At 49.8% G+C, this 26,606-nt stretch overlaps 1 protein-coding gene and 1 pseudogene across 3 annotated transcripts in view; both read left to right on the forward strand.

Annotated features, from left to right (window-relative positions):
• Positions 1-26,606, forward strand: part of NPAS2 (neuronal PAS domain protein 2) — a 179,959-nt gene that overhangs the window by 121,629 nt on the left and 31,724 nt on the right. For both annotated transcript variants that reach the window (XM_082672900.1, XM_082672899.1), the window contains 4 exons: positions 1,998-2,087; positions 13,017-13,137; positions 14,130-14,243; positions 26,311-26,429. In XM_082672900.1, coding sequence (XP_082529026.1) covers positions 1,998-2,087; positions 13,017-13,137; positions 14,130-14,243; positions 26,311-26,429 — 444 coding nt within the window. The remainder of the gene's footprint in view (positions 1-1,997; positions 2,088-13,016; positions 13,138-14,129; positions 14,244-26,310; positions 26,430-26,606) is intronic.
• LOC309833954 (protein Njmu-R1-like) lies at positions 354-1,540 on the forward strand (annotated as a pseudogene). The gene has a single exon. The product of its transcript is annotated as a protein Njmu-R1-like (transcript).

Raw genomic sequence — 26,606 nt, forward strand, 5'->3', positions numbered from 1 at the left:
GGTCTGGTTGAGTTACACAGCACGTCCCCATCGGTCCTTACCTTTCGCTTTGGTGGATTCATGTGAACGTTCTCTACAAACACTTCCTTCAGGAGGTCTTTCTATGGCAATGGATGTAAGCAGAGGTCTACGCCAACCAGCAGGCACAGTTTTTCTTTTTTTTAACACCTCTGTGAGGTCTGCTGTCTTAGTATATGTTTACCAGTGAACGCAGAGTGATATTGGGGGTAGGACAAGGACTGTAAAATATCACTGACAGCTTTTAATGGGTCACCGTGATAGTTCTGATTCGGCCCAAAGGTACGCTTATCATTAAAACTACTTAGGTACAGGGCCGTTCACAGGCCGCCGCCATGCTCCCCTCCTTGCAGGAATCGCTGGATGGAGGTGAGGGGGGGGCGAGAGAGCAGCGAGGAGGGCAGCCCCACCGAGGAGCGGAGACTCAAGCCACTGCCCAGCAGCCGCTACTGTGTCTGCAGCTACCATGGAAGCAGATTGGCACAGCAGCGAGCGGACAGTGATGGTGGAAGCCCACGTGGCACAGATGCAGAAACTCCCTCCGGTGATGATTTCAGCCTCTCCTTGGCGGATACTAATCTACCCTCTGAAGTGGAGGCAGAGCCGCACAGTTTCATCGCTAAGCATCTTTCTAAGGGAGCAGTCCTTGAAGGGCTGGGTAGTGTTGCATGAGTGGAGCTGAGAACTCCAGGTTACAGCATCAGTTGTTACTACTGCCTTTTCCACAAGAAAAACTGCTTCCCTAAACAGCGACGACGGACTCCGAACATAACTCGAGTATACGGTCTGCTTTTTAGGAGGGTCTGAAAAAGGACTTGAACTTTTCAGGCTTGCATTGTACAAGCATATTCAAGGGCTGAAAAATAACAGGAACTGTGAGGAAAGGGGTGGGGAGAACCGCATACAGTCCTACCCGAGCAGCTGTTTTGAGGATGCTGTATGCCCAATCCAAAGGGTGGCTCATCTCTTTCAGAAGAAACTTACCTTTCTGCTACATGCTGCTCTGAGTTATACTCCTGTTGAGGTTAAAGAATCAGATGAAAAAGCAAAAAGAGACCTTCTCAGGCTTCTGAGTGTGGCCAGTCTCCAAGGCCTTATTCACGAAGGCACCATGACGTCTCTGTGCATGGCCACCACGGAGAAGCAGCATAAGTCCGTGATCATCGACGCTAGTAGCTCCCAGCCTCAGTTCCACGGCGCAGGAAGCAACTGGTCTTGTGAGGATGGAATGCAGGCTTTTTTGAATGGTGCTGACGGAGGTAACCCTTTTCATTTTCGGCAAGTCCTGGAGAACTTTAAACTAAAGGCCGTACAAGACGCAGATAATTTGAAGAGATTTCTCTGGCGGGCTGAAATGAATCATTATGCTTTGTTTCAATGTTTCATGTTCCTAAAGAACTGTGGTAGTGGAGATATCCTTTTGGAGATCGTTAAAGTGGAACACGAAGAAATGCCCAAAGCCGAAAGTGTGGTAGCTGTCCTCAAAGGATTTATGAAAGAAACTCCTGCCCAAAGTTTTTGATCACATGTTTTGAGATGATTATATTGTGAAGTTATGCAAGCCTTGGTGTTTGAAATTGCAGTTGTTATAACTGTCATAGGATTGCTATTTCAGATTATTTGAAACACATTCTAGATTTTTTTCATTTTGTACTTTTAAGATTAAGCTTAATTAGACATTTAAAAAAAAAAACTAGTTAGGTAGTTTCCATGGCTAAATTCTGTTTCATGAAACCAGTAGGTCCCGTTTTTCACCAAGCCTTTTTGTGCTTTGCAAGCAGTTTGCCTGGGCTAGACAAATTCTGTGTAAGAAACCGCCTTGTGTGCCAGACAGAAAAATGTGCTGTGAGGTTAGTCGTGAAAATATTTGAAGGGTTACGAAATAAAGTTGGCAACCTAACCCGGGGTCCTTGGCTTCGATGACCCTCTCGTTCGTGAAAGCATGACCGAGGAGCCTTCACCTGTTGTGTTTTCCGCAGGCATTAGACGGCTTCATCATCGCTGTGACGACGGACGGCAGCATCCTCTACGTTTCTGACAGCATCACGCCTCTCCTTGGGCATTTACCGGTGAGTTTCTGTTCTGATGGCCTTTGCCAGTACGTGTGATCCTCTTTCCTGGAGGACCATTCAGATCTCAGAGCCGGGGCGCTGCAGGTGTGCGGGAATCTGTGTGTAAGGAGGATCAAGGAGTGCCCTCCACCGGGCCGAGGCCAAGCTCGGAGGCTTCCTGAGGGAGGCGGGTGCAGGCCTGTGTCATCCTGGAACAAGCAAGACCTGGAACGGGGGCTGTGGTGCAGGTCCTCACTCTCCAGTGCTCCAGAAACCGCCCAGGAGCCGTGAGCCTACAGCACAGTTAGCAGAGCTCAGAGCCTTTATGGAGGCTGACAGACACCTGCAAAGAAAGACAAGGTCCCCTGAGAGCTGGTGGAGGGATGTGCACCAGACGGCTGGGGACAGAAGGGGGTTTGGGGGTCGCTGGAGATGTAACTGAGATGCAGTAGGTTGTAACGCTTGCTGGTGGTAAGGGTTCAGTGCCAGGGATGATGGTGGGAGGGGGGAGTGAAATACTCTGGGAAGATGTTGTTGGACCAGGAAGGACTTGAGAAGCAAGGAGGGTCTGGGCAGGAGGGCAGGCTCTGCCGTCCTGTCCCGGGAAGCCAGGTGGGGTGCGGAGAAGGGCGAGTGCCGTGTGGTCCCGAGCCCTCGCCCCCATCTCCCTCCCTCCCTCCCCCTCCCTCCCCTCCCTCCCCCTCCCTCCCCTCCCTCCCCCCTCCCTCCCTCCCCTCCCTCCCCCTCCCCCCTCTCCCTCCCCCCTCCCATCTTCCATCACACTCCCTCCTCTCAGCCTGAGCCTCACGGGCTCCCTGGTCCCCCCGTCAGGATGCTCTGACTCAGAACAGCACCCGGCTGGTGGAGGGTCCACCTTGGAGGGCCCCTCGGAGGCATCTGGTCAGCCTTCCATTTCCCACCACACCATCGTTTATTCCCACAGAGACCGGTCTGGAAGGAAGCTTGTACCCACTTGTGGGACTGATTGGGCTAAAACGTCCTCTCTTCTCTCTCCTCCCAAAAAGCCCCGCCAAACTGCTGAGCCCCCACCCCCGACTCCCACATGTGGGTGGATGCGCGGCCAGGACACATGAGGAGGGTGGTAGCTGCCCTGGCGGCCTGCTCGTAGGGAATCGCTGGCCGGGTGGTGCTGGAGGACCGTGGTGGCCTCTCCCAAGCCGCACCTGCCCGGGAGCGCTGTGGCCTTGCTGTGTGGGCAGCTCACCCCCCGCTCCACCGGTGGTGACGACCCCAGCTTCCCTGATGGCCCAGGATTCCACATCGTCCTGGATCATTGTTTTCCTCAGAAGCCACTCCCCACTCCCATTGCTACTGCAGACGATGCTGTGTGTAGATCAGAACCACCGTCCGTGTTTTTCCTTTGTGGGTCACTGTGTGTTGTAGCCCAGAAAAGCATTTTTTATGTTGCAAGGCAGATACCTTTGCATTACTCTGAATCCATCTGCCCTTTGTGGTTCAGCCCATTTCCAGGGTGCATGAGGCTGGGGGTTCTCTCCTCTGAGAGCCGTCAGAAGAGGCTGGTTTTCACTCAGCCCTAAGGAGTCGGGAAAGCAGTTTCATCTTGATTTTCGTCTCATGCTGGAGTAGTGATGAGACCCCATCAGATCACAGCTTCTCTGGGCTGATCTGAGGAGGTGGGGTGCTCCTTTGGAGGGGGTTGGGTTTTGTACTGAGTGGACGGGATCGGGCAGTGCGAGGCGCTGATGAAAAGCAAACAGGTGTCAACCCCGGAATGGCCTGGGAGTGTGGCCAGAGCAGTTTGGGGAAACAGGATTTGCAGTGTTCTGATTTCTCCTCTTGGAGTTACCTGATGACCCAGTTGCCATACGTGGCAGAGCGAAATTAGTAAGTTGGGGACTCCGATTCGAAATTCTGGAGCAACTTAGAATCACCTTTATGAATTGTTTTCTTACTCTGGAAGGGCCAGAGAAATGGCCCTTCCAGAGTAAGAAAATGGCCCCAACTCTCATTTGTCAATGCCCGACCCATCTGAATGCTTATTAAGTGCCTGTCTGTGGACCCAGACACACACTGAGTCAGCCCTCACGCTCCCCAGCGGAGGTGAGGCCAGGACGGACGATCTCCACATTAACTCCTGCTTACTTGTAGCTTTTACCCAAACCGTCATCTTCTTCTTTTTACTTAGGATTCGCTGTATCCCTGCTAGTGGGTGGACAAGAAACTTCCCAGGTGCCCATCACCTCCACTTGACAGAGGATGAGACCAAGGTAGTCCAGCCAGCAAGGAGCAGAGCAGGACTGAGGCCAGGCCCACTGAGCGCAGAGCCCAAACTCGCCACCCCTCTACCTAGTGCTTTTCTGATGCTGAGGACTTGGGTTGCCATTTAGGAATTCTGCTTTCAGTTTAGTTCACTTCAATTCAAACTTGCTTATTTCTCAGTACAAGCCCAGGACGTGTCCACAGACAATGCAGTGATTCAAATGGCCCATATGAGGTTCTTTTTTTTTTTTTAATTTCTATTGGAGTATAGTTATTTACAATGTTGTGTTAGTTGCAGGTGTACAGCAAAGTGAATCAGTTATACGTATACATATATCCACTCTTTTAGATTCTATCCCCATGCAGATCATCGGGGAGTATTGAGTAGAGTTCCCTGTGCTATACAGCAGGTCCTTATTAGTTATCTATTTTATATATAGTAGTGTGTATATGTCAATCCCAGTCTCCCAGTTTATCCCTCTCCCACCCTTTCCCCCTTGGTAACCATAAGTTTGTCTTCTGCATCAGTGACTCTATTTCTGGTTTGTAGATAAGTTCATTTGCACCATTTTTTTAGACTCCACATGTAAGTGGTATCATATGATATTTGTCTTTCTCTGTCAGACTTCAGTCAGTATAACAGTCTCTGGGTCCACCCATGTCACTGCAAATGGCATTATTTCATTCTTTTTTATGACTGAGTAGTGTTGCATTGTATATATACCACATCTTCTTTAACCATTCCTCTGTTGATGGACATTTAAATTGTTTCCAGGTGTTGGCTATTGTAGATAGTGGGGCAATGAACATAGGGATGCATGTATCTTTTCAAATTATAGATTTTTCCGGATGTATACCCAAGAGTGGGATTGCTGGGTCATGTGGTAGCTCTATTTTTAGATTTTTAAAGGCGCCTCCATACCCTTTTCCATAGTGGCTGTACCAATTTACATTCCCACCAACAACGTAGGAGGGTTCCCTTTTCTCCACACCCTCTCCAGCATTTATTGTTTGTAGATTTTTTTGATGATGGCCATTCTGACTGGTGTGAGGTGATACCTCATTGTAGTTTTGATTTGCATTTCTCTAATAATTAGTGATGTTAAGTATCTTTTCATGTGTCTCTTGGCCATCTCTATGTCTTCTTTGGAGAAATGTCTGTTTAGATCTTCCGCCCATTTTTTTGATTGGATTGTTTGTTGTTTTGATATTGAGTTGCATGAGCTGTTTGTATATTTTGGAGATTAATCCCTTGTCAGTCGCTTCAATTGCAAATCCATATGAGATTCTTTAAACCTTAAGGGTTTGCAATTTTGTTGAGAGATTTCATCTGTTAAGCCATTAAGGACTAATAAAAAGGTAGCCAATATTTATTGAGCATTTACTATGTACCAGGCACTATTAAGAGTCCCTTCTATGCATTAATATGGTGAAAGCACTTAGAAGGTCCATTCTCCTTATACTTATTGGTCCTTATGATGACTCTATGAAATAGGTACTTACTCCTGTTCACAGATGAGCAGACGGCCCCACAGTCAGCACATGGTGCGGCTGGGATCTGAACTCGGACACTTTGACCCCAGAACTTGGTGCTCACCCACCACTCAGGCATCTGCATGTGACAGTGAAGCTGAGTGCTCTCTGGTGGGGTGGGTGTTGAGCAGAGGTGGGGTGAGGACCTGGAAGGCAATGTCCTGTCTCGTGGAAGAGGCAACCGTCAGTCGAGGCATGGCCGGCAGAGACAGCCCGCTGGAGGCCAAGGGCCTCACAGTAGCAGGGACGGCCCCTGTTGGCATCACAGGCTGGCATGCCAGGTGTTGGGTCCCACCGCGCCCTGTGTGGCCAGGGTTTGGGGGACCATTGGCGATTGGGGGGGCGGGGGGAAGAGCAGCAAGAATTCCTTTCTTCTTCTAAGTCTGTCAAAAGTCTCAGTATCTCTCTCTGTGTGTCCTTCCTGCCACTAGAAACTCAGACACTCCAAAATTCACACGGTAGATTTTTGTACAGCAGTGTCCTGATGAAAGATCCTAGAGCTTGCTTTTCCAGTTTGACAGAGAAAAGCTAGAAGAAAATAGCTCAAAGCAGAAAATGATGTTAAGGGAAAGTCACAACTTACCCGTGGTGGTGACGCCAGTACATTTTGGCATCCAGAATTAACATAGGCGGTCAAGGCAGAGACCTGCCCGGCAGATGAGCTGATGGAAGAGATCCAAGGGGCGGGCGTCACACGCCTTGGACGTAATTGCGAAAGAGTACGGCCGAGGCAGAGCCAGGTGACACCCACAGCGGGCACGGTCTGTGTTTCCTCTTTGGACGTTGATATTTTAGAACATTTAACTTCTCGGATTGTTTTTCCGATCTGTTAATGAACGCCACGTTGGCCTAAGGAGCTGGATCACACTTCGCTCGTCAGGCACAAGCCCTGTCCCCAGCCCCGAGCCGATACCCACGTGCCCGAATGCTCACTGAATGAGGGACTGGGTTTGCAAGTGGAGCTCCTGCATGGAGAGCAGTTGCAAACAGCTTGGCACAAGTGGGCAGGGCCTCAGAGTGAGAAATACAGGCGTGGATAGCACAACTTCCCCCACCCCCCCAAAAAAAATCTAAGGCACAGAGTGACTATAAAGTTGGAGAAATCTACTCACCAAAAAAATACCTCTGTGTAATGCTGTTTCTCCAAGTAGAAGCTCTGGCTGGAAGTACAAGGTCAAAGGGGACAGTGGGCCAGGTTCCTGGGGCAGGGGTCACAGCAGGGAGAAGAGGTCACAGAGGAGGAAGACAGAGCGCCTGGCTTATGACACGGTGAAATGCAGCAGCAAGTCCCTGGCCGCGCAGGGCTTTCCGGGAAGCATCCCTCTGCCCTCCGTCACCCACCTGTCCTCACCTGCTGGGAGAACACACCTGGTCCAGGTCAGCTTGTTGGAGGCTTCATGTCAGGGCGGACCTGGGTGGATGCTCTGTGTAGGAGGGGCCCCAGTAGGGAGGGGTGGCTGCAGCTCAGGGTTGATCACAGGTTCAAAGGGTCCAGGTTGCCAGTTAGATTGGTTGATTTTTATGTGCCTTTTGATCTTTCTGTATCATACCTCAGAGCCGTGTATAAAACGTAGGTTCCATTTTAAAACTAACGATAAGGTGAGCGCAAGCATACATGTAGCTGTCACCGAGGGTATGAAACAGAGCATGACCAGGCCCGCAGAAGCTCCCATCTGCTCCTTTCCCATCACACCGCCCCCTTCCGCATAGAGATGGCCATTTCCACATCGTCGTGTCCTTGCTTCTCTCTGCAGTTCTGCCAACTTTTAGTTCATCATTAATCCCTGTAATTTAGTACGACCTTTGGCTTAGCTTTATGTAAACAGAGTCGTAGGAAGTGTACTCTGGTACCCTCTCCTTCCGCTCAGCTTTGCTAAGGGATTCGTCGTCTCACACCGTCCAGAGTCGCTGTTGTGGGTTTGTCCTCATTGCTGTAGACACATGCTACGATCCCTGCCCCCAGGCCAGTGTGGAACTCTGAGAGGGTGTGTCTGTGGATGTCTGTACGTATTTCCTGATGCACATCTGCAAGCATCCTCCAGAGAGCTGACTGTGTGTAAGATCGCTGGGTTGTGGGGTAGGAACCCGTCACGCTTACTAGGTGATACCGAGTTGTTTCCATGGTGATGGTACCACTCCACCATCCAGCAGCGGGGTGGGGAGTTCCAGCTCCTCCATTTCACCAGAACTTGGTGTTGTCAGAACTGTCAGTTTTTGTGCGAAGGCATCTCACGGAGTCTCGATTTGCTTTTCTCCCAGTTGATGGTGTGGCTGAGTGTCTTTGCATAGTTTGTCGGCCGTTTGGATTTCCTTTTTCTGTGAAATGCTCTTTCAGGTATTTTGCCGTTTTCCTACTGGATTGTCTGGGTCTTTTGTGTAATGATCTGTAAGCGTTCTTTCCACGCTAGTCCTCTGTTGGGCATGGTTTTAATCGCGTCCTCGTCACTCTGCCCTAGGGTGACAGGGATGGCCAAACACACAACAGCCGATACCGGACAGATGAGACGGTGTATTAACTGACGGTGTGTTAATTACGTGTACTTACGGCCCCAGGGAGGAGCGTACCGCGTGCCATGCAGGGACGCACGGGAGCTACACTTGGGAACAGGGTGAACAAGCAGGGGTGGTGTGGTAGTAGCAAGAGGGTGGGGTGCCCCCTGGTTCCCACAGAGGATGTGATTGGCTGGCAGGGCACTGAAACCCACTTGCAGGATGAACAGTAACTGCGCCTGGTCCTCTCCACCCCCAGCAGTAAGGAGGCTTGCTTAGCCAGGTCCACCCCCAGCAGTAAAGAGGCTTGTTAGCCAGGGGACCTTGTCAGTGGCAAGAAGGAGCTTGCCGTTACAGTGGGGAGGAGAACTCTGGTTGGTCCAATCAAGGCCCTCTCGATTTTGCCAAATGACGAGGCAGCATGTCACACTGACCCTTCCTTCCGGGCTTATACCACAGGTCTGTGTGCCGCAAATATCTGGTCTCGCTTTGTGGTTTGCTTTTCCCTGTCTTCAGGGTCTTTTGATGAACAGAGAGAGTCTTTAGAGTTGGTCCTTCTTCTACCTGAATTCATTCCTCACTCCTCCCGGGTCGAAGCTATTCTCTATACTATCTTCGGAAAGCACCCCTCTTTGGCCGTCAATTTGATTCTGAATCTAAACTGAATCAAAGCAGATGACGTGTGCCTCCCATGCCCCGGTCGCTCGGGAGCCCAGGGCCCTCTCTGCCGAGCCCAGTCCTGCCTCTTCTCAACATGAGGCTTCTCACCGATCCCCCTTCTAATCGTGGCCGACACAGATCTCCAGTCAGAATTGCCGGGACCCCTTGGGGACATCCTGAACTGGACGTCCACACGGCCCGCTTCCAGCTCAGCCGACCAGTCTGCGGACTGCTGTGCAGGCTCGTTTAACTTTGCTGACGCGACTGCACCAGTGCCGTGGGTTCAAAAGACAGAGAGAGGAATATGCTTCCTGTCTGTTCACATCCTCCCCAGGCTGTCCCAGGGCCTCCGGAGAAAAGGTAGGAGAAGTGTTGTGGGGATTTAGAGCAGGCGTCTAGTGCAAAACTCAGAAAAGGGCCAGGTTCTTGACAAAGTAGCCAAGGGCATAGCAACAAGTTTGGATGGAGAACATCCCGCCTCCAGCAGGTCAGTGATGTTCCTGATAAGGTGATTCAGCTGTGAGGACGGTGCCTTCCCTCCCTTGTCTCTGTAATTGCCATGATTTTAATAAACAGAGCTCAGCGCATTCCAGGGACAGTTCAGTTGCAGATATAATTTACTCTCCTGTAAGCGCTAGGCTTTAAATTCTCAAAATATCATTGTTCGTGTTGGTTTCCAGCACATGGAAATGGCCTAATGGGAGTATAATAGCAAAGGCATAGCAAGAGCTTGTTCTTTGCCAAGTGTGTTCTCAGCCCTCCTCGTGTGTCAATTCATAATCCTCATGACCCCCGCCTCCCTCCAGTGTTCGTCTTTATTCTGTGCAGAACTTGTCACCTGAGATGCCCTGTGACCTGCCAACCGTGTCCCACAGGAGCAGCGAGGCCAGGCGGCCCCCCACCCTGCGCTCTGCCACCCCCTCCATCAGGGAAGTGGGCTTCTGACTGGCCCTCCGAGAAAAGACCATGTGGTGACGGAGTTAGCATTTTCAAGTATCTGAAATGTCTTTAAGAAGAGAGAGTACTGTCATGTGTGAGCATTAGTCATGTTCTAAAAAACTAAAGGGATTGGGCTTAAAATAAAGTCAAGAACATCAGAAGGAACTTGGAGAAAAAGCCAGAATGAGAAAATGGTAGCACAGCTAGTGGGGGGGGGGGGATTGCGGAGTATTTGTCCACAGAGATCCAAACAGGTGCCTCCAAGCAGGGAGCCTGGGGACCCCCAGAGCCCCTCCTTCCGCTCCTGCCTGCCCTTCCCCAGCCACCAAGCACATGCTTACAGTCCTGGAACCGTGGCTGCAGGAGGGGAGGCGCCTGCCCCCTTTGCCGTGCTTCCCTCCAGTGCCGGGAGCCGCGGCTGGCACACGGTACCCTGAGTCGGTGTCAGTCGGATGGTGGTGTTGGCTGAGTCATCTGGACGCGGCCCCTTCCTCTGTGTCTCCCCTTCCCCGGACCTGTTCAGACTTCGACCACCTCTAGCCTGGCTCCTGTGCCCCCTTCCTCCCCAGGCCACTAGAGGGTCCGAAATACAAGCACAGTCCTGCCCACCTTCCTCCACGTACCCCAGCGGGTCCCCTGGCGCACAAGCTCAGCCTTGACTCCTCTGTGGGCTGCTAGCCCCGAGCCCTACTGCCCTTCCCCACTCCTCCCCCACCCACTGTGCTGTCAGGGCTCCCACCCTCACCCCCATCCCCACTTCTGTGTGGGCTGTGCCCCTGCCTGGAGCACCCGGGCTGCCTGGCGGACACCGCCTTGTCCCCAGACACCACCACCCCCACCGCAAGGATCCCTCCCCATGGGAACCGTCCCCGGGAGGCTCCCCTACCCCGTCATTTTGGGTTCTGCACCCCATGCTTAGAGTTCTCCAGGCGCCTGGTTTTTGCTTCCATCCTAGCACTTGCCATGTTGTTCTTTCAGTCCATCAACATGTTTTTCTTGAAGGCCAAGCACCATCTGATGTCAGGGGTACAGGGGAGAGGCAGGCAGGGGACACACGTTATCATGGGAAAGAACAAGAAAGCCTGGAGTTGTTTCCTACATGGTTAATGAACCCCCATCACGCCTGGCATCTGCCGTGTGCCCTTGTATCGGCCGCTGACTCAAAGCAGCTCGTGTCACCCTCACAGCCTCGTCATCTTCCCGTCAAGCAGAGTGCAGCTTGGAGGGCAGAGCTGGCTCTCACACTCCACCTCCAGGGCTCTCACCTGCCTCGCCGGCCCTCCCAGGGCTTACTACGTGGTCACAGATGTGCCCTTCCCCAGTGGGTACAGATGACACGGGCGCAGCGGCCAGAGGAGCAGGGGCAGTGGTCCTGTTCTGGGTGAGGGGCTGTCAGGGCTGCTTTCTCAGAGGAAGGGACTTCAAGGCCAGGACTTGAAGGCAGCACGGGAGTTCCTGAGCACAAGCAGAGGGTGCAGGATGCTCCAGCCTGAGAGTGCAGCCTGAGGGGCGGCCCAGAGGAAGAGGAGAGCCGGCAGCCCGGAGGAAAGGCAGTTTGGAGGGCTGGAGACGGGCTGGGAGCGGAGGCTGTGCTCTGCTGAGCCCGACTAGTGAACTGGGGAGCTAAGGCTTCATCCCAGGAGCAGCTGGAAGCCCATGAAAGTTTGTTTTTTTAAAATATTTATTTTATATTGGAGTAGAGTTCATTTACAATGTTGTGTTCGTTGGCAAGGTGGTGACTTGGTCTGATACGAGGCTGCTGGCAGAGAGCAAATTGGACAGAGACGAAAGGTGATGTGGGAAGGCCAGTTTGGCCAGTTCACTGCCCAGAGGACATGATGGCCTGGACTAGGGTAGAGGCCAGAGGAAAAGGAGTGAATGGATCTGAGGGAGTTCGAGGGAGGAAAATCTCACAGCACTGAGACCCTGTTTGGATGTGAGGACGACAGGGAGAGGTCAAGGATGCCAGCTGGGTGTCGGGTATGGGCAGGTGACCGCTTGACAACAGCACACGTGGGGACAGAGAACACAGCGGGGGGAGGAGATCATGAGGACATTGGGGGTGTATGTGGATCTGGGGTCCCCAAGGACATCTGGGAGGCAGATGGGATGTGAAGCCAGGACACCCAAGAGCGAGTTACCTTGGCGTGCAGATGAAAGGGTGTGCACAGACGGTGTTTGAAGCTGTCGGAGGGGGTGAGTTTACTGAGGGATAGAGAAGCGGCTGTCTCCTCTCTCCCCACCGTGATCTCCAACCTGCACTGTCCAGTATGGGAGCCACCGGCCACATGTGATGACTTAAATTTCAATTAAAATAATTAAAGTTAAATACAATTAAAAATTCTGTCTTCAGGGACTTCCCTGGCAGTCCAGTGGTTAGGACTCGGTGCTTCCACTGTCGGGGCCCAGGTTCAATCCCTGATGGGGGAACTAAGAATCCTACAAGCTGTGCGGTGCGGCAAAAAAAAAACAAAAACAAAATCCAGTCATACAAGCCCTGCTTCGGGTGCTCGGAAGCCACGTGGCTGGTGGCTTCCCTGACGGCCCGTGCGGGTTACAGACCGTTTCCATCATCACAGACCGCTCTGTTGGATAACACTGAGTCTAGACTCCATTGCATTTATTTTGTGTCCACGGGTGCCCAGGTCCTCAGAAAAAAAGTACAATTCCTTTGATTACAGACCTTTAGAAGTAAACAGCCGTTTGCTGGCCTAGAGGTCGGAAAAGGTACCCGTGGGCTCTTCAGGGGCCTCCATGTGCGTGGTTGGCCTCGAGCTGGGGCTCCCCGCCAGCCACGCCGCCCCAGCCGGAACACGGGGGTGTTGTCAGCACACGGGGCTCCGATGCGTGTTTGTCTGGCTTGAGTCTTAGTTCCTTCTCAGGCCCACGGGCAAGAGCACGTTTGCATTTGAACAGGTGAACCCTTTTAGATTACAATTCAAAATTCCAGAGTCTTCACGGAAAGTCAGGTCTGGAACTTCTCATTTCAGAAACCAGTTCTGAATTGTCACGAAGTTGCAGCCTTTGCTTTTTATTTTTCGTCTTTGTGGAATGTGTGCCTTGGTTCTTTCTTTTCTTTTCCAGTCGGATGTCACGGATCAGAATTTGTTACGTTTCCTTCCAGAACAAGAACACTCAGAAGTCTACAAAATGCTTTCTTCCCATATGCTTGTGACGGACTCCCCCTCCCCAGAACACTTAAAATGTAAGTTGAACTTCACTGGTTTTACGAGATAGAAAGATGAGGATGTCACTTCTGAAAGGAGGTTAGAATGAATTAAGAAGGGAGGACTAATTTTAAAAATAATTTTCCTTGTGACTCAGAACATTTCCAAGATCCGTAGAGGTATATTTTAAGTTCAAAGCTAAAACCGGAGTTTGGAATATGGAAGACGTTGAACTTTTATGCGGAGAATTTTAAAGCACAGAGCTTAAGAATAATAGCTTGTTTTGCATGTAATACAAGAGATCCCTTTTTTCCCCCCCACATGAGAACCTTTTAGTAATAAAGGGTACAAAAATAAGTGAATAATCTTCTTATTTTGGAGGACACTGTGAGGCTAGGTTTGTATTTATGATACTAAGTAACCAACTAAAAACTGAATAATTAGGTCAAAACTCCAAATTCTCTTCTGAGGCTGTCATCTGGTTATTTATACACATTTGCAGGTTTTATGGAATTTTAAAGTTTTTGTCAAAATTGGCGACCTGGATAGAAAGCTGGTCCGGTCACCTAATGAAACGTGTATTTTGACGGCAGTAGCAAAGGTGCCTTGTACTTATTCAAGCCTTACTCCGTTTTCCGTGAATAATGTGTCCCATTGTACATCTGATTTTCCTTCAGAGCAAAGTGGAAAGATTAAATTAAGGAGAGCAGCTCTGAGCAGCTTTATTTTAATATACAGTATGAAAACAACCAGAACTAATTAAGGCCGACAGAACCAACCACAGACATCTGGGAGCAAATTAAGACTAATCGGGTCCGAGTATGGAATGCAAAACATCTATAAACTACAGAGGGGAAAAATCTGTGTTGCAAAGGTTATTAAAACCATGTCTGAAAGTCAGTCATAACGAGAGAAATAGCCCGGCCATGTGTTGCCCAAACCCTGTGAGTTTCACAAGATGCGGCTTGTTTAGTCTAGAATCACTGTAGAGCTCTCATTCCGTTTCTCCTTTTTTCCTTTAATGGCCCAGCTGACAACGACTTAGAATTTTATTGCCATCTTCTCAGAGGCAGCTTGAACCCAAAGGAATTTCCAACTTATGAATACATAAAATTTGTAGGAAATTTTCGCTCTTACAACAACGGTAAGCGTTCATTGTCGTTTGATTGGGGCAGTGGCTTTTCTCATGCAAACGTGCACGTAGGGGCGGGAGGGAGGGGCGCATATGTGCTTTCCATATTTGCATTTGGATTTCTGTGTTCCCAAGATGTGTTTTCTGTGCTCCTAAATGGTACCTCCCATTCGAGAAGAACACGCATCCCCACCTGTTTATGCCAGCACATGAAGTCCCAGTGAGAGGCACCTTATTCATTTATTTATTTTCAGGCTAATGGAATAGTTCTATGCTGTGAGAAACAACTTACGGTTAATAAAGAACGGGCTCAGCCTACACACAGCCAAACAGGGCTTCATTGTGACATGAAGATCCCTAACCTTGGCTTCTGCTTTTTTTTTTTTTTTTTTGCGGTACGCGGGCCTCTCACTGTCGTGGCCTCTCCCGTTGCGGAGCACAGGCTCCGGACGCACAGGCTCAGCGGCCATGGCTCACGGGCGCAGCCGCTCCGCGGCATGTGGGATCTTCCCGGACCGGGGCACGAACCCGTGTCCCCTGCATCGGCAGGCAGACTCTCAACCACTGAGCCACCAGGGAAGCCCATCCGTTTTACTTTTGACCCAGGCAAAATGGGGATGCAGGCCTGATGCCAGAGACTCAGAAACACAAGTCCCAACACGCAGCCCCACTGGGGAGCCCGGCACAGAGTGGCCAGTCCTCAAAACCCAACACAAAACACCTAACTTTGAAAGCTCTAACATTTCATAAAATAGCAAAGATGGGGCAGGGGGAATAGAAGGACGTGTTGACAGGGAATGGTAGAAAGACAGAAGAGGGAAGGAGAAAAAATGGCAAAGGGAAACAAATACAGAAAGGTGAGCCACGGGAAGGAGGGGGTGCGCCGGTGGGTGACACGAGGGAGTGGCTGCTGGCCGCTGACTTGCGGCGCTTCGCTTGCTGTGGTTTAACTCTGGACCCACGGTCCAGTCTATTACCCCCGTCGGATGAGTCCCAGAGTTTCCATTAGAAGCAGCCGAAGTAACGGCACTGAGTCCTAATGACGGTCCCTGTTGTATGTTATTTGCGTGCATGTACATGCTTTGCTTAAGGGGCTCCAACTATTTGCTGAACAGCTCGATCCTCCAGGCCCCGTGTTCAGGGCTGATGCCGGGATGATGGGCTCCCTGGCCAACTCGGGGCCCTTTGCGGAAGCTCCCCACCTAGGGCTCGGGGTGCCTGAGTGGTTGGGAGTGGTGGCAGGTCAGCCTTCCCAAGGGGGCCCCTAAATCTGGGCAAAGCGGGATGAAGCCGAGACCTGCCCGTGTCTAATCCGACTCACGTGAGAGGCTTTCCTGAACCTCATGAGACACGTGTGTGATGAACCACACGACTCAGTAAAGAAACTGACCTAAGGGGTACCTCGTGGAAAACTCCACGTGGTTCCAGTCTGGTGCTGTGGTTCCCTGGGTGAGGCAGCCTGTTACCGTGCAGATTCTCAGATGTCCCTGGAAGATTCTAGTTCAGCACACCTGAGGGCGCGGCTGGGACTGAGCAGTTGGAAAACAACCTAGGGGTTCTGATGCAAAGGGTCGTGGACTTTGAGAAACACTGCCCCACTGTAACACTACATGGCATTCCGTAGGAATTTTAATGACACTCCTCTTGCTCATGGTGCCAGGCACCTCTATCCTTGAATTAATATAAGCAGTGGTTTGGAATTTGCTTAAAATGTGTACCGTGGCCATAATGCCAGCTGCTGGGGTAGCAGCCTATCCCAGTTGGTCGCATGCAAGGAAGGGTCCCCAGAGTGCCGAGACTGTGGGAATTATGGGATGCTGCTCCCACGTGTCTCCGTGATAACAGCACACGCACTTAATGAAGGGTACCGTGTTGTGATTGGCTGGTGACCAGCGTTATCCTGGGAATGTACATTTCCACGACTCTCATTAAGATGCTACTGGACGTCACTTTGAAGCTTCCTGTCTTTTATCACGTTTTAGAGGATTTCAAGGAAATAGGCAGGCTTCATTGTGAATACCTGAGACTTTTTTTTTTTAAAACCAGCAAGGCTTTATTTTCTCTTCAAGTTGAGACAGTGTTTGTTTGCCTGAAAGAATGTGTGGAAGTTATGTGTGGTTTTTTTTTTTTTTTTTTTTGGTGGGGGGAACTGTTACTGCTATAAACACACGGCATTGAAAGTGGAAGTTTTAAAACCAAGAGATTAAAACCAGAGTGTCTTTGCAGAGCCTGCTAAACAAACCAAAGTTAGGGGAGCTTTCTTGAGACAAGAGTCTCCAAATGTAATTGTGGACAAACTGAACTATAATTCTCACTTGGATTAAAACAGCCAAAAGTGTCAGTCAGATGAGTTTCTAAGATGGAACCCTATGAAGTCACCAACATGCAACCATTTTTGGCCGCTAAAGTAAGGTTTAACGTAAGAAATCATTCAGATTTGATTCTGTAAGTTTATTTCTCAATAAACGTGGAACGATGGGATCATAAAAATAGCTCCCCTTTTAGGAGTGTTTCCTCAGTGCCAGGCCCTGGGCTCAGTCCTGACACTGGTTGTCTCGTTGAATCCTGGCAGCAATCTCATGAGATGGTCCTAATGGCGTCATCCCATCTTTTTTTCTTTTTCTTTAATTGAAGTATAGTTGATTTACAATGTTGTGTTAGTTTCAGGTGTACAGCATAGTGATTCAGTTTTATGTATATATGTGTATATCTATGAATATATATATTTTTCAGATTCTTTTCTTATAGGTTATTACAAAATATTGAGTATAGTTCTCTGTGCTGTACAGTAGGTCCTGGTTGGTTATCTATTTTACATACAGTAGTGTATATCTGTTAATCCTGATCTCCTAATTTATCCCTCCCCCAACCCCCTTTCTCCTTTGGTAACCATAAGTTTGTTTGCTATGTCTGTGAGTCTGTTTCTCTTTTGTAAATAAGTTCATTTGTATCTTTTTTTTTTTAGATTCCACATATAAGTGATATCATATGATATTTGTCTTTCTCTGTTTGACTTACTTCACTCAGTATGAGATCTCTAGGTCCATCCATGTTGCTGCAAATGGCATTATTTCATTCTTTTTTATGGCTGAGTAATATTCCATTGTGTAAATATACCGCATCTTTGTTACCTAGTCATCTGTCAGTGGACATTGACGTTGCTTCCATGTCCTGGCTATTGTAAATAGTGCTGCTATGAACATTGGGGTGCATGTATCTTTTCAAATTATAGTTTTCTCCAGATATATGGCATCATTCCATTTTTTTGAATTTTTGAATTTTATTTATTTTTTTATACAGCAGGTTCTTACTAGTTATCCATTTTATACATATTAGTGTATACATCTCAATCCCAATCTCCCAGTTCATCCCACGCCCCCCAGCCCCTCCGCTTTCCCGACCTTGGTGTCCATACATTTGTTCTCTACATCTGTAGCTCCATTTCTGCCCTGCAAACCGGTTCATCTGTACCATTTTTCTAGGTTCCACATATAAGGCCTCATTCCATCTTAACAGAGGAGGAAATTGATTCATAAAAGAGTTAAGTCTCAAGTGCACAGGTGGGATGTGAGAGACCCAGATTCAGAACCGTTCTAACCCTGAACTCATACTCTTAACCTCAGGCTTTGCTGCTTCCCACAGATCGAGGTGGCTATTACACATTTAGATGCAGACACAGGCCTCTCCCCGGCGCCTGGCATTCTGTTGGTCCATGATGTCTGTACCTGTGCACATCACGTGTCCTGCGCCCATGTACCAGGCTGTTTTAAGAGTACCCTAGATTTGTTTTAAATCAAATATGGTAAAACACACAGACATGGAAAGGACTGTGGTGAAGGAAGAGGTTTATGCTTACAGATCCCTAGAAACGGTCACAGCACGCCATGCAGGGCCACACACGGGGTCACCAGGATAGGCCAAAAGCAGAGGGAGCTCAGGAAACATGGGCAGAGGCCTCTATTATGGTTTCTGCAGAAAAGAGCAGGCGAGGCAGAGTAAGCAGGCTTGGGTTTGGCTGGTTTGAATAATTACAGCAGGCTGTCGGGTGTAAGGGCTGCCGCTGGTTGTCTGGCCCTGGGTGGGGAGCGGGGGCGGGGATTAGGGCAGGTGGATAGTGGCTCAGAGTATGAGAGCCTGATAGAGGAGAGGGTGCGGGGTGTGAGCTCTGGATGGGTTGGTTTTGCCTCCGAAACGTACACTGGAAGTGAGTTGTTTGCTATCTCTAGGAGTTGTCTGACCCTGAGAGGAGCAGCCCCTCTAGGGTCAGCACGGCCCCAGATGTCAAAGCATCAGATCCAGAAACATGATTATCACATGAGCCACCGCCTGCAGCTTCCCCAAGGTCCCAGGCAGGCACAGGGTAAGGAGCAGTACGTAAAGGATAGAAAGTATGACCGTGAACATCAGTTTTATTTTCTTTTTTTTAAGACTATTTTTTATACAGCAGGTTCTTACTAGTTATCTGTTTTATACATATTAGTGTATACATGTCAGTCCCAATCTCCCAGTTCATCCTACCACCACCCACCCCCGCCTTCCCCCCTTGGTGTCCATACGTTTGTTCTCTACATCTGTGTCTCTATTTCTGCCTTGCAAATCAGTTTTATTTTCATAAAATACCTGCTCATACTTCAAAGAACTATGCAGAAAACCCTACTTTGGTCCATTACCATGAAAAGTCCTATCATTTCTGTAGGGCTGATGAGTTTGAGGAGTGTTGTCTGATGTCTTCTTGTTTGATGCCTGTCAAGAGGAAATAATGGATTGGAAAGGATGGGGAGCTTTACTCACCTGTGGACTCATTGCACCCCTCCCTGGGCCCACACAGTCTGTGCCTGGCATATAAATAAGTGCCCAATGGACTCAGGTTGACCTACACTGAGGCTCAGTCCTCAGCCCTGGATGCACAGGTGGAAGGGGGCAGATCCAGGGTTCAGGCCAAAGACTTCTGACTTGTGGGGAAATAACGCCCTTCCCTGGGAGCTGAGGATGGAGCATGCCTTAGCTGAGCCCAGAGCACACTCCAGGGAAGGGGCAGCAGCTTCCTGGAGGGCTCCCGCCACTTCTTTGTCCCTAAATCCAAAGCGAAGATGAAATCCACTTTCGCACACACTGGGTAAACTGGAGTGTGTTACTTTCTGTTGCCCTGTGAACTGTCTGCACTGGCAGGCCTCTGGAGCAGTGCTGAGTGGTCAGAGAAGTTGACCCCTGGCCTCCATTCACTCCCCACTGACCCCCTCCCACCTGGGGTCTCGGGGTGCTGGGAGGCCAGTGGCCCCCCTTCTGATGTCTTTCCCAGGCCCCTCACTCGGGAGCCCCCCCAGAACTGTCGTTGACACCCTCTCCCAGCCTAGAGCTCATCTCAGCGACCCATCTGATAGATAGATGGGAACCCAGGCTGATAAGTGCTGGCTGCTACCTCAAACTTACATCCACGGGAACCCTTGGGCCTTAAGCTGAAAGGCCCCAAGTTAAATGTGCAGGCTGCAGGGCAGGGAAGAGAGGGTGGGACGGAGCCAGAGAGGAGGCGCTTACACCACGCAGATGAAGATGCCATCGGCTTCGCCTGCGCAGATCCGTCTGGCCCTATGACCCTGGGAGGCCGGGGCGGGGGAGGACAAAGCGCCTTTGCCCTTGTTGACGGGCTTAAACTCTCTAATTGGATGTTTCCAGATTCACCCATCAGTTGTGCCACCTTACCTCCCCCCCACACACACACTCCTGGGCACTGGGACAAACGCACCAACCATTGCCTAAATACTTGAGCAAAATGGAATTTCCCTACATCTGTATCCTTACGTCTTGGTCACTCCTTAGGATTCCATCATTTGCCACAGATGCTCTAGGGGACGGGAGGGCAGACAGGACTTCCCATCTTTAACCTAGATTTTTCATCAGTGTGAAGACGTACGTGTCAGGAAATGGATGAGAAAGTAGTTTTCTTCGAATTGTTTCACTTCGGGACAGTTTCTGTCCTGCTCTGTGAGAAGCTTCCTGTAGGAATCTAAGCTGGGATGTGGAATCACATGTCTCATCCTGTCCCCATAAAAAAGCCCACTCTGACCCCAGCCATGTGGCCTGGAGCCCCGGGGTGGACCACTGGTCAGAGCAGCCCCTGGGCCACCTCTGCTCTGCCCACTGTTTCCAGAATAGAGTTGAAACAAAATTACTTTATTTGGGGCTATGTTTGTCCGCTAACAGATTTTTTTTTTTTTGAGCTTTCGAATAAATACACCCCCAACCCAAGTCAGGTAGCCCCAGCCCTACAGTCTGATTGGGAAGGAACCATCCAGATGATGTTCACAGGCACAGTGAACAGTCCTAAGAAGGGGCAGCTTGAAGGGGTCCTAAGAAGCAGGTCCCCGTTCCTCAAAGAACTTGGTGTCTGGAAGCAGGCTGTCCTCTCTGTGAGCCGACCTCCGCCCCAAGACTTGGATTTAAGCGCGCGTCTGACTGAAATCCAGAAAGCAGTATTTCAAAAGTGGCTGGTGTGCTTCCAAGTAGGTCACCCTCGGCAAACATGCTGCTCTGGGCTTTCCAGAAACCACACACCAGAGGATAAAAGTTTCCCTGCCCTCACTTTACCTACTCACCTCTAACCACGCAACCAGATTTGAAATGCTGGCAGAAGCGGACGCTTTCCAGCTTTCAACCCTTGATGTCCTGTGGGATTGCCGTAGGTTGCCTCACTTTACGGCTTTGGCGTTTTTGGGTTTTTTTTTCCTGAGCTGAACTAATGGAGACGTCTCAGTGAAGGGAACCAACCGCACGCCCACCAGACCTCACTGGGAGTGGGGACGTGAATTTCGCCCAGAAGGACAGCTTCATGGAAGGAAGTCTGATCTGTCTGTCCCAGGCCCCCGAGAGTAAGCAGCAGAGTGTCCCTGCCACCCAGACGGGGATGCGCGGCGTCCTTCTCCAGCAACGGTCATTGCTGCCGGATTAGATTGCAGAGTTATCACGATCACAGTCAAGAACAAACTGTTACCCAAGGGCATCGTTCCGCATGAGCATCTATTAAAATGGAGGGGAGAGGAACGGTCAGACCTTTATCAACCCCATCTTCCTGCTTGTTTCAGCCCGGGAGCAGGGAACTTTTGTCCGGGTTGTCCGATAATTGTGATAAAAATGTGCACAAGATACCCACTTGGAGGAGGGGACGAGGGCCTGTAGGAAGTTCGCTCTCCTGAGGATCCAGTAGTCAGGCCCTGTGGACCAACCGTCTGGGGGAGATCTTATCCCCTCACAAGCTCCTGGCCCCGACGAATACTCATTTTAATTGATGAATGTCAGGGCAAAGAAGAAATTCAAGTAAGACATGTATTTTCCCATTAGGGTGATTTTTTTTTTCTTCAGTCCAGCACATTGCAAACCCCCAGCTCCCTCGTGTGGCTCTCAGCCTTTCTCCGACATTGTTTTTTCCGAATGCCAAACAGAACTGGCAGAAAGAAAAGAAGAAGCGTGTATTACCCCAGCAAGATGGGTGGTGGCCCAGGCTAAAAACTGCACGGGATTATCTTGCTGCTACTCTCCTAAGAGCCCAGTCACCCGGCTGGCTTTTCACAACACACCGGGGGAAGGATACTGTGACAAGAGAGAAAGAGAGTCTGGAAAGAGTGCGTAATTAGAGATGATTTCTCATGAAGGTGCAGAAAATTACTTTTCCCTCCACATTCTAACACTCCATCCCAAACATTTTGGACGTTTATCACAAATGAAATTCAGGGACTTCATTCTTCCTTTACAAACCTCCTCATCAACTGTTTCACCTCTTCCCAGACACCTACCGGATTTGTTTTTCGTTTGTTCCAAGAAGGGCAGAGAAAGCTGTTTGTCACTCTCCTTGTGGACTGTTAGTGTGTTTTCCTACAGCTGTTGCGACTAATTTATCAGCAGGCCATCTCTGATCAGAATACTCCATTGTGCGGGCCTGATAGCTGAACCGATGCTGAGGAGAAAAAGTTACCTCTTTCTCCATTTATTCCCAGTTTGTGCTGTTGGCTGACCTTCCCTGTCACCATCCCTGCCTCTCCCTCCATCTTTCCTATCCCTTTGGAAGCCCGTCCTCATACCCCCTGGGGTCTCCCTGCCCCCATGGTATCCTTATCTCCTCGTCATGACTGATGTGGGAGCGCACCTCTGTCATCAGGCAGACTTGGAAGCTAGCCCCGGATGCCAAGTGAGACACACCTCATCCTTCTTATCCTCCAGAGAACCTCTGGGATCTCTTGGTTTGGGCCCAAGAATGCCAGCCCACGCAAAGTTCTTTCGGGATCTCTGCAATCAGAGGCTTCAGTGATGAACGATCTGGGAGTAAAGAAGGGACTCCGTAACCCCTAGACCCTTTTAACATCCCGCATCTCTCCAAGCACGAGGCCCACGACGGGCGCTTGACTGCCTTCCACGGAGTGCTTTGCAGCTGGTTCACATCCCGTCTCGCCCAGGCGTCCTTCTGACCGGTGTTAATGCATCAGGGGGCAGTGAGTCAGCCTGAGCCTCTGGAACCAGAACCGTGTCCGTGGGCCACCTTCCCACTGCGCGCCAGCCACCGGCAGTACCAGGCTGGGCTGTGGAAGGGAAGCCACCTTGGGATCTTAAGGTCTGCCTATTGGTTGCTGGCCAGGATCAGAAGGTCTCTTCCCGAACTAGGCTTTAAGCCGTGAGCTGGAAGGTCATCTCGTGAGAGCATCGTTCAGTAAACACATGTTGGACGCCTGCTGTGGGTAAGACGCCCACTCAGAGCTGGAGACAGATGCCTCGCCCCTGTTCCCGCGTGGGGAAGGCGAGTTCTTTAGTTTTGGGAAAGACAAGGTCGCTTCTTCTTTTGGATACTATAAAAGCTATGTATTCACTCTACACAGAACATGTAAATCACTAAAAAGTATAGTTTGGTGAACGTTTTCTCCATTCCAGAACATACTAGATCAGTCGGGAATAACGGCTCTCTGTCTGCCTCGAAATAATCTAATTATGGCTCCCAGAGTCTCCTTTACATCTGATGCAAAGTAAACTACTTATTCTGGGGATTGTGTCCTCATATGTGTTTGAGGAGGGCAGAGGTAACAATTAAACATATCTCTAGTGTCTTGCAGTCCCTGCACGATAAATCAGTTTATTACAGATTAAAACAGATAGTTTTTCATTATTTGTATTAATGGGATGCAAACACATACTGGATCCTTTTACATGGCAAATAACCACAAAATTACTTATCTTTGATAGTATATTGGGTTTTATAATTACACAAGATATAAATGTTGTAAAATATTTTTATGAATAATACACCTCAAACAAAACAGTGAGGCTGCACTGTAATGATTCACTAGATTGTGCTCAGATCACTTTTGAGTAACTCTGGGGGGCGGGGATGGGAAGTGTATCAATAGCAAGCGTTCATCACTTTTGTTGGTTGTGAGTGTGTGTGTGTGTGTGTGTGTGTGTGTGCGCGCGCGCGCGCACACGCATGCCTGTTGGGTGGCGGGGAAAGGAAAAGTCTGGAAGCAGTCAGAGATCTGATAAGATGGGGCTGTGCTGCAATGAGTGGTTAATCCTTCTGAGAGGCTAGGGAGGCCAGTTGTAATTAGATCTATTTTTTTCTGTGACTTAAATCGAAACAACTAATTAAATCCTTAATTAATGTTCTTAAACCACCTCGGGATAAGAAGTGCCAGAGAAGTTACTCTAAGTATTCCCTGTTACCAGGAGGTCCCGGGGCACAGCCTGCTCTCGTTGACTCTAGAATTTGTGAGAAGGCTTCTGCTGAGAGGACAAGTCATTTCAGGTGCAACTGGCCAAAGGTTGAAAGTGTCCTCCTCCCCCTGGTTTTCCCCCAAGGTTTTCCCCTTGCCCTCTGTTACAGCTTTCAGCTTTGATTCACATTCGCCTTTGATCAGGCCTTCATCTGCTTCAGGTTTTGTGGTGGGAGAAGTTTGTTCAGAAGGAATTTGCTCAGTTCCAGGCCCCTCTGTAACAGATCTGGCTTATCAAGTGCAGACTCCAGGCGATCTTGAAATTTCCCTCCTGGGAAATTTCCATCTCTAAAGCCTTCGAAGTTATAAAAGGACTCTGGTAAAACCACCTTGGGAGACACCCAGGCCAATGGCAAGGTCTGCAAAACACCCACTTAATTTCCACGATCTGAGGCTCTGCCCCTTGAAGAAGTGGTCGGAGGCTGGTGTTCCCAACCTTGTCCCCCTCGCTGTAAATCGCTGAGGAAGGCGCTTACTGACAGCACGTGAATTTAGCAGCCGAAAGGATCAAACCAGCTCATGGTTTAGAGACAGATTAAAGAGACTTTCTCTTAAATGCCTGGGAAGTCCTCAGATGTTCACTTGGAAGGTCTTGCTATCCTGAAAGAGAATTTTATTAGGTTGTTTTCTGGCGGGAGATGTCTGATAGATTCAAGCGAGAGGATATTTCACATCTGGGGAATTTTAAATGTCTTTTTATTATGCAGATGTTCACATCTGCAGGCCCTTCCCTTTTGTGGATTTATTTTCCTTTCTCTTGGTGACTTCCTTGGCTCACCCTACAAATTGTGGAGGCCAACAACGGACAGATGTAAACTCTCTCAGGCCCACGATTTTTTATTTTACCCACTTTATATTCATGTTTGGAAACCTTTATTAGTACTTATGTGAATGCATTCAGAGACTATGTTTGGTAAAAGGAATTTATTCATGTTAGTGAGTAGAAGACCACTATAGATAGAAGACCCATTATAGATAGAATCACTTAGAAACCTGTAAACATAGAAAACAAAGGATTCCCGGAAAGCCAAAATCCAAAGAGAGTCGCTCAGATTTCATTTTACAACGCAGTTAGTTTTCTGACGCTTCCTATGTTCTCAGATTGGAAAACAACTCTGTCTTAATTTACAAGTTCAGAAATGTACAAGATATAATCAAATACATTTTAAAAAGAAAGAGGTGGTATAGTTTATCTCGAATAATTATCCTCAATCCTGGCTGCACGTTAGTAAATCTGGGGGGCTTTGAAAAGTGCGGATACCTCGGCTTTACCCCGAGTTTCTGAATTAGCTGACCTGGGATGGGGGCAATCATGTAGAAGGTTCTGGGGAATCTGGAGAGAATTCAGTGAGTTTTCTCATATTGAACAGGGCTCTTCTTCCCACCTAGCAAACTCCACCTAAAATAGCAGAATTTGTCTCTGGCCTGGAAGGTAAAGCAGTTTTTCACAGGCACCGTGAAGACAGGTATTCGGCTCCCAGGTCTCTGGGGGCCTGGTCTCAGCATCATGGTAGGCAGGAGCCCAGAAGAGCCCCCTCTTGGGAGTCCCAAGACCTGGGTGGAGGCCCGGCTGCATCATTTCCACTCTGAGTCACCTCAGTTAATATGCACAAGCTTCCTAGACCTCTCAGTATCCTCATTTGTAGAATAAGGGAAGTCACACCTTCCCGGCCTTGTAAGACTGCATAAGACACAGTGAGCAGGTTTTGTCACCTGTGCAGTGAGTTTTCTCGTGGACACTGCATACCTGTTGGGGCCACCCTGAGTCCTGAGTCCATCTCCTCAGTGAAGCCGCTGCACCAGCATGGGCTCCTGGGGGTGGGTAGATGGGGGGTTTCAGGACAGAAGCCCTTGAATCCCAAGTGGGCCGCTCCAGGGCCAGGGGCAGAGGTGGGGTCACCGTGTGTCAAGACCTGCTACTTCCCCTGAGCCCATCAGTATCAGAAACACCGCCTGACGGTGCAGCTCATCCTTTAGGACACTGGCTGACGTGCGCACCCAGGCCCTGCTGCAGCATGGGGCCGGCTGCTCAGGTGGCAGAGAATTTTTCCCGGCACAGTAACCGCTGTGGCTGCAGGCCTGTGGCGGGGGGTGGGGGGGGGCAGAGCACTGTGTCGCTCACTCGAATTCCAGCTCTGTTCGGCCTTGTGCGAGTTGCTTCCCACTCTGAGCCTCGGCTTCCTGTGCAGGGGGGATGAGAGTAGCACCTAGGTCCCCGAGTTGCCGTGAAAATGAGGCAGTTGATGGACCTGAGGCCTCTCAGTTAGTGCCCAGTGGGGCTTGGCTCTGCACCAGCCGGGGCTGACCTGTGTCTCTTCCCCTCTGCCCAGCGCCCAGCCCCTCCTGTAACGGCTTTGACAGCGCCCTTTCGAGGCCCTGCCGAATGCCCCTGGGAAAGGAGGTCTGCTTCATTGCCACCGTTCGCCTGGCAACACCGCAATTCTTAAAGGCAAGTACCCGGAGAGGATTTATCATGCGGAGCGAGTACCACTGAGTCACACTGAGTGCTGGGTAATTCATTGTCTTTCTGGGAAAGAATAAGATTTCGATGAGCTCGTCACCGACTCTGAGAACGTTAAATGTCTGATTTCTGTACGGTGACAGCCCCGCAAGCTCTTTCCCTGAA

Source organism: Grampus griseus (genome assembly GCF_964374135.1).
Source record: "Grampus griseus genome assembly, chromosome: 15".
Lineage (NCBI taxonomy): Eukaryota > Metazoa > Chordata > Mammalia > Artiodactyla > Delphinidae > Grampus > Grampus griseus.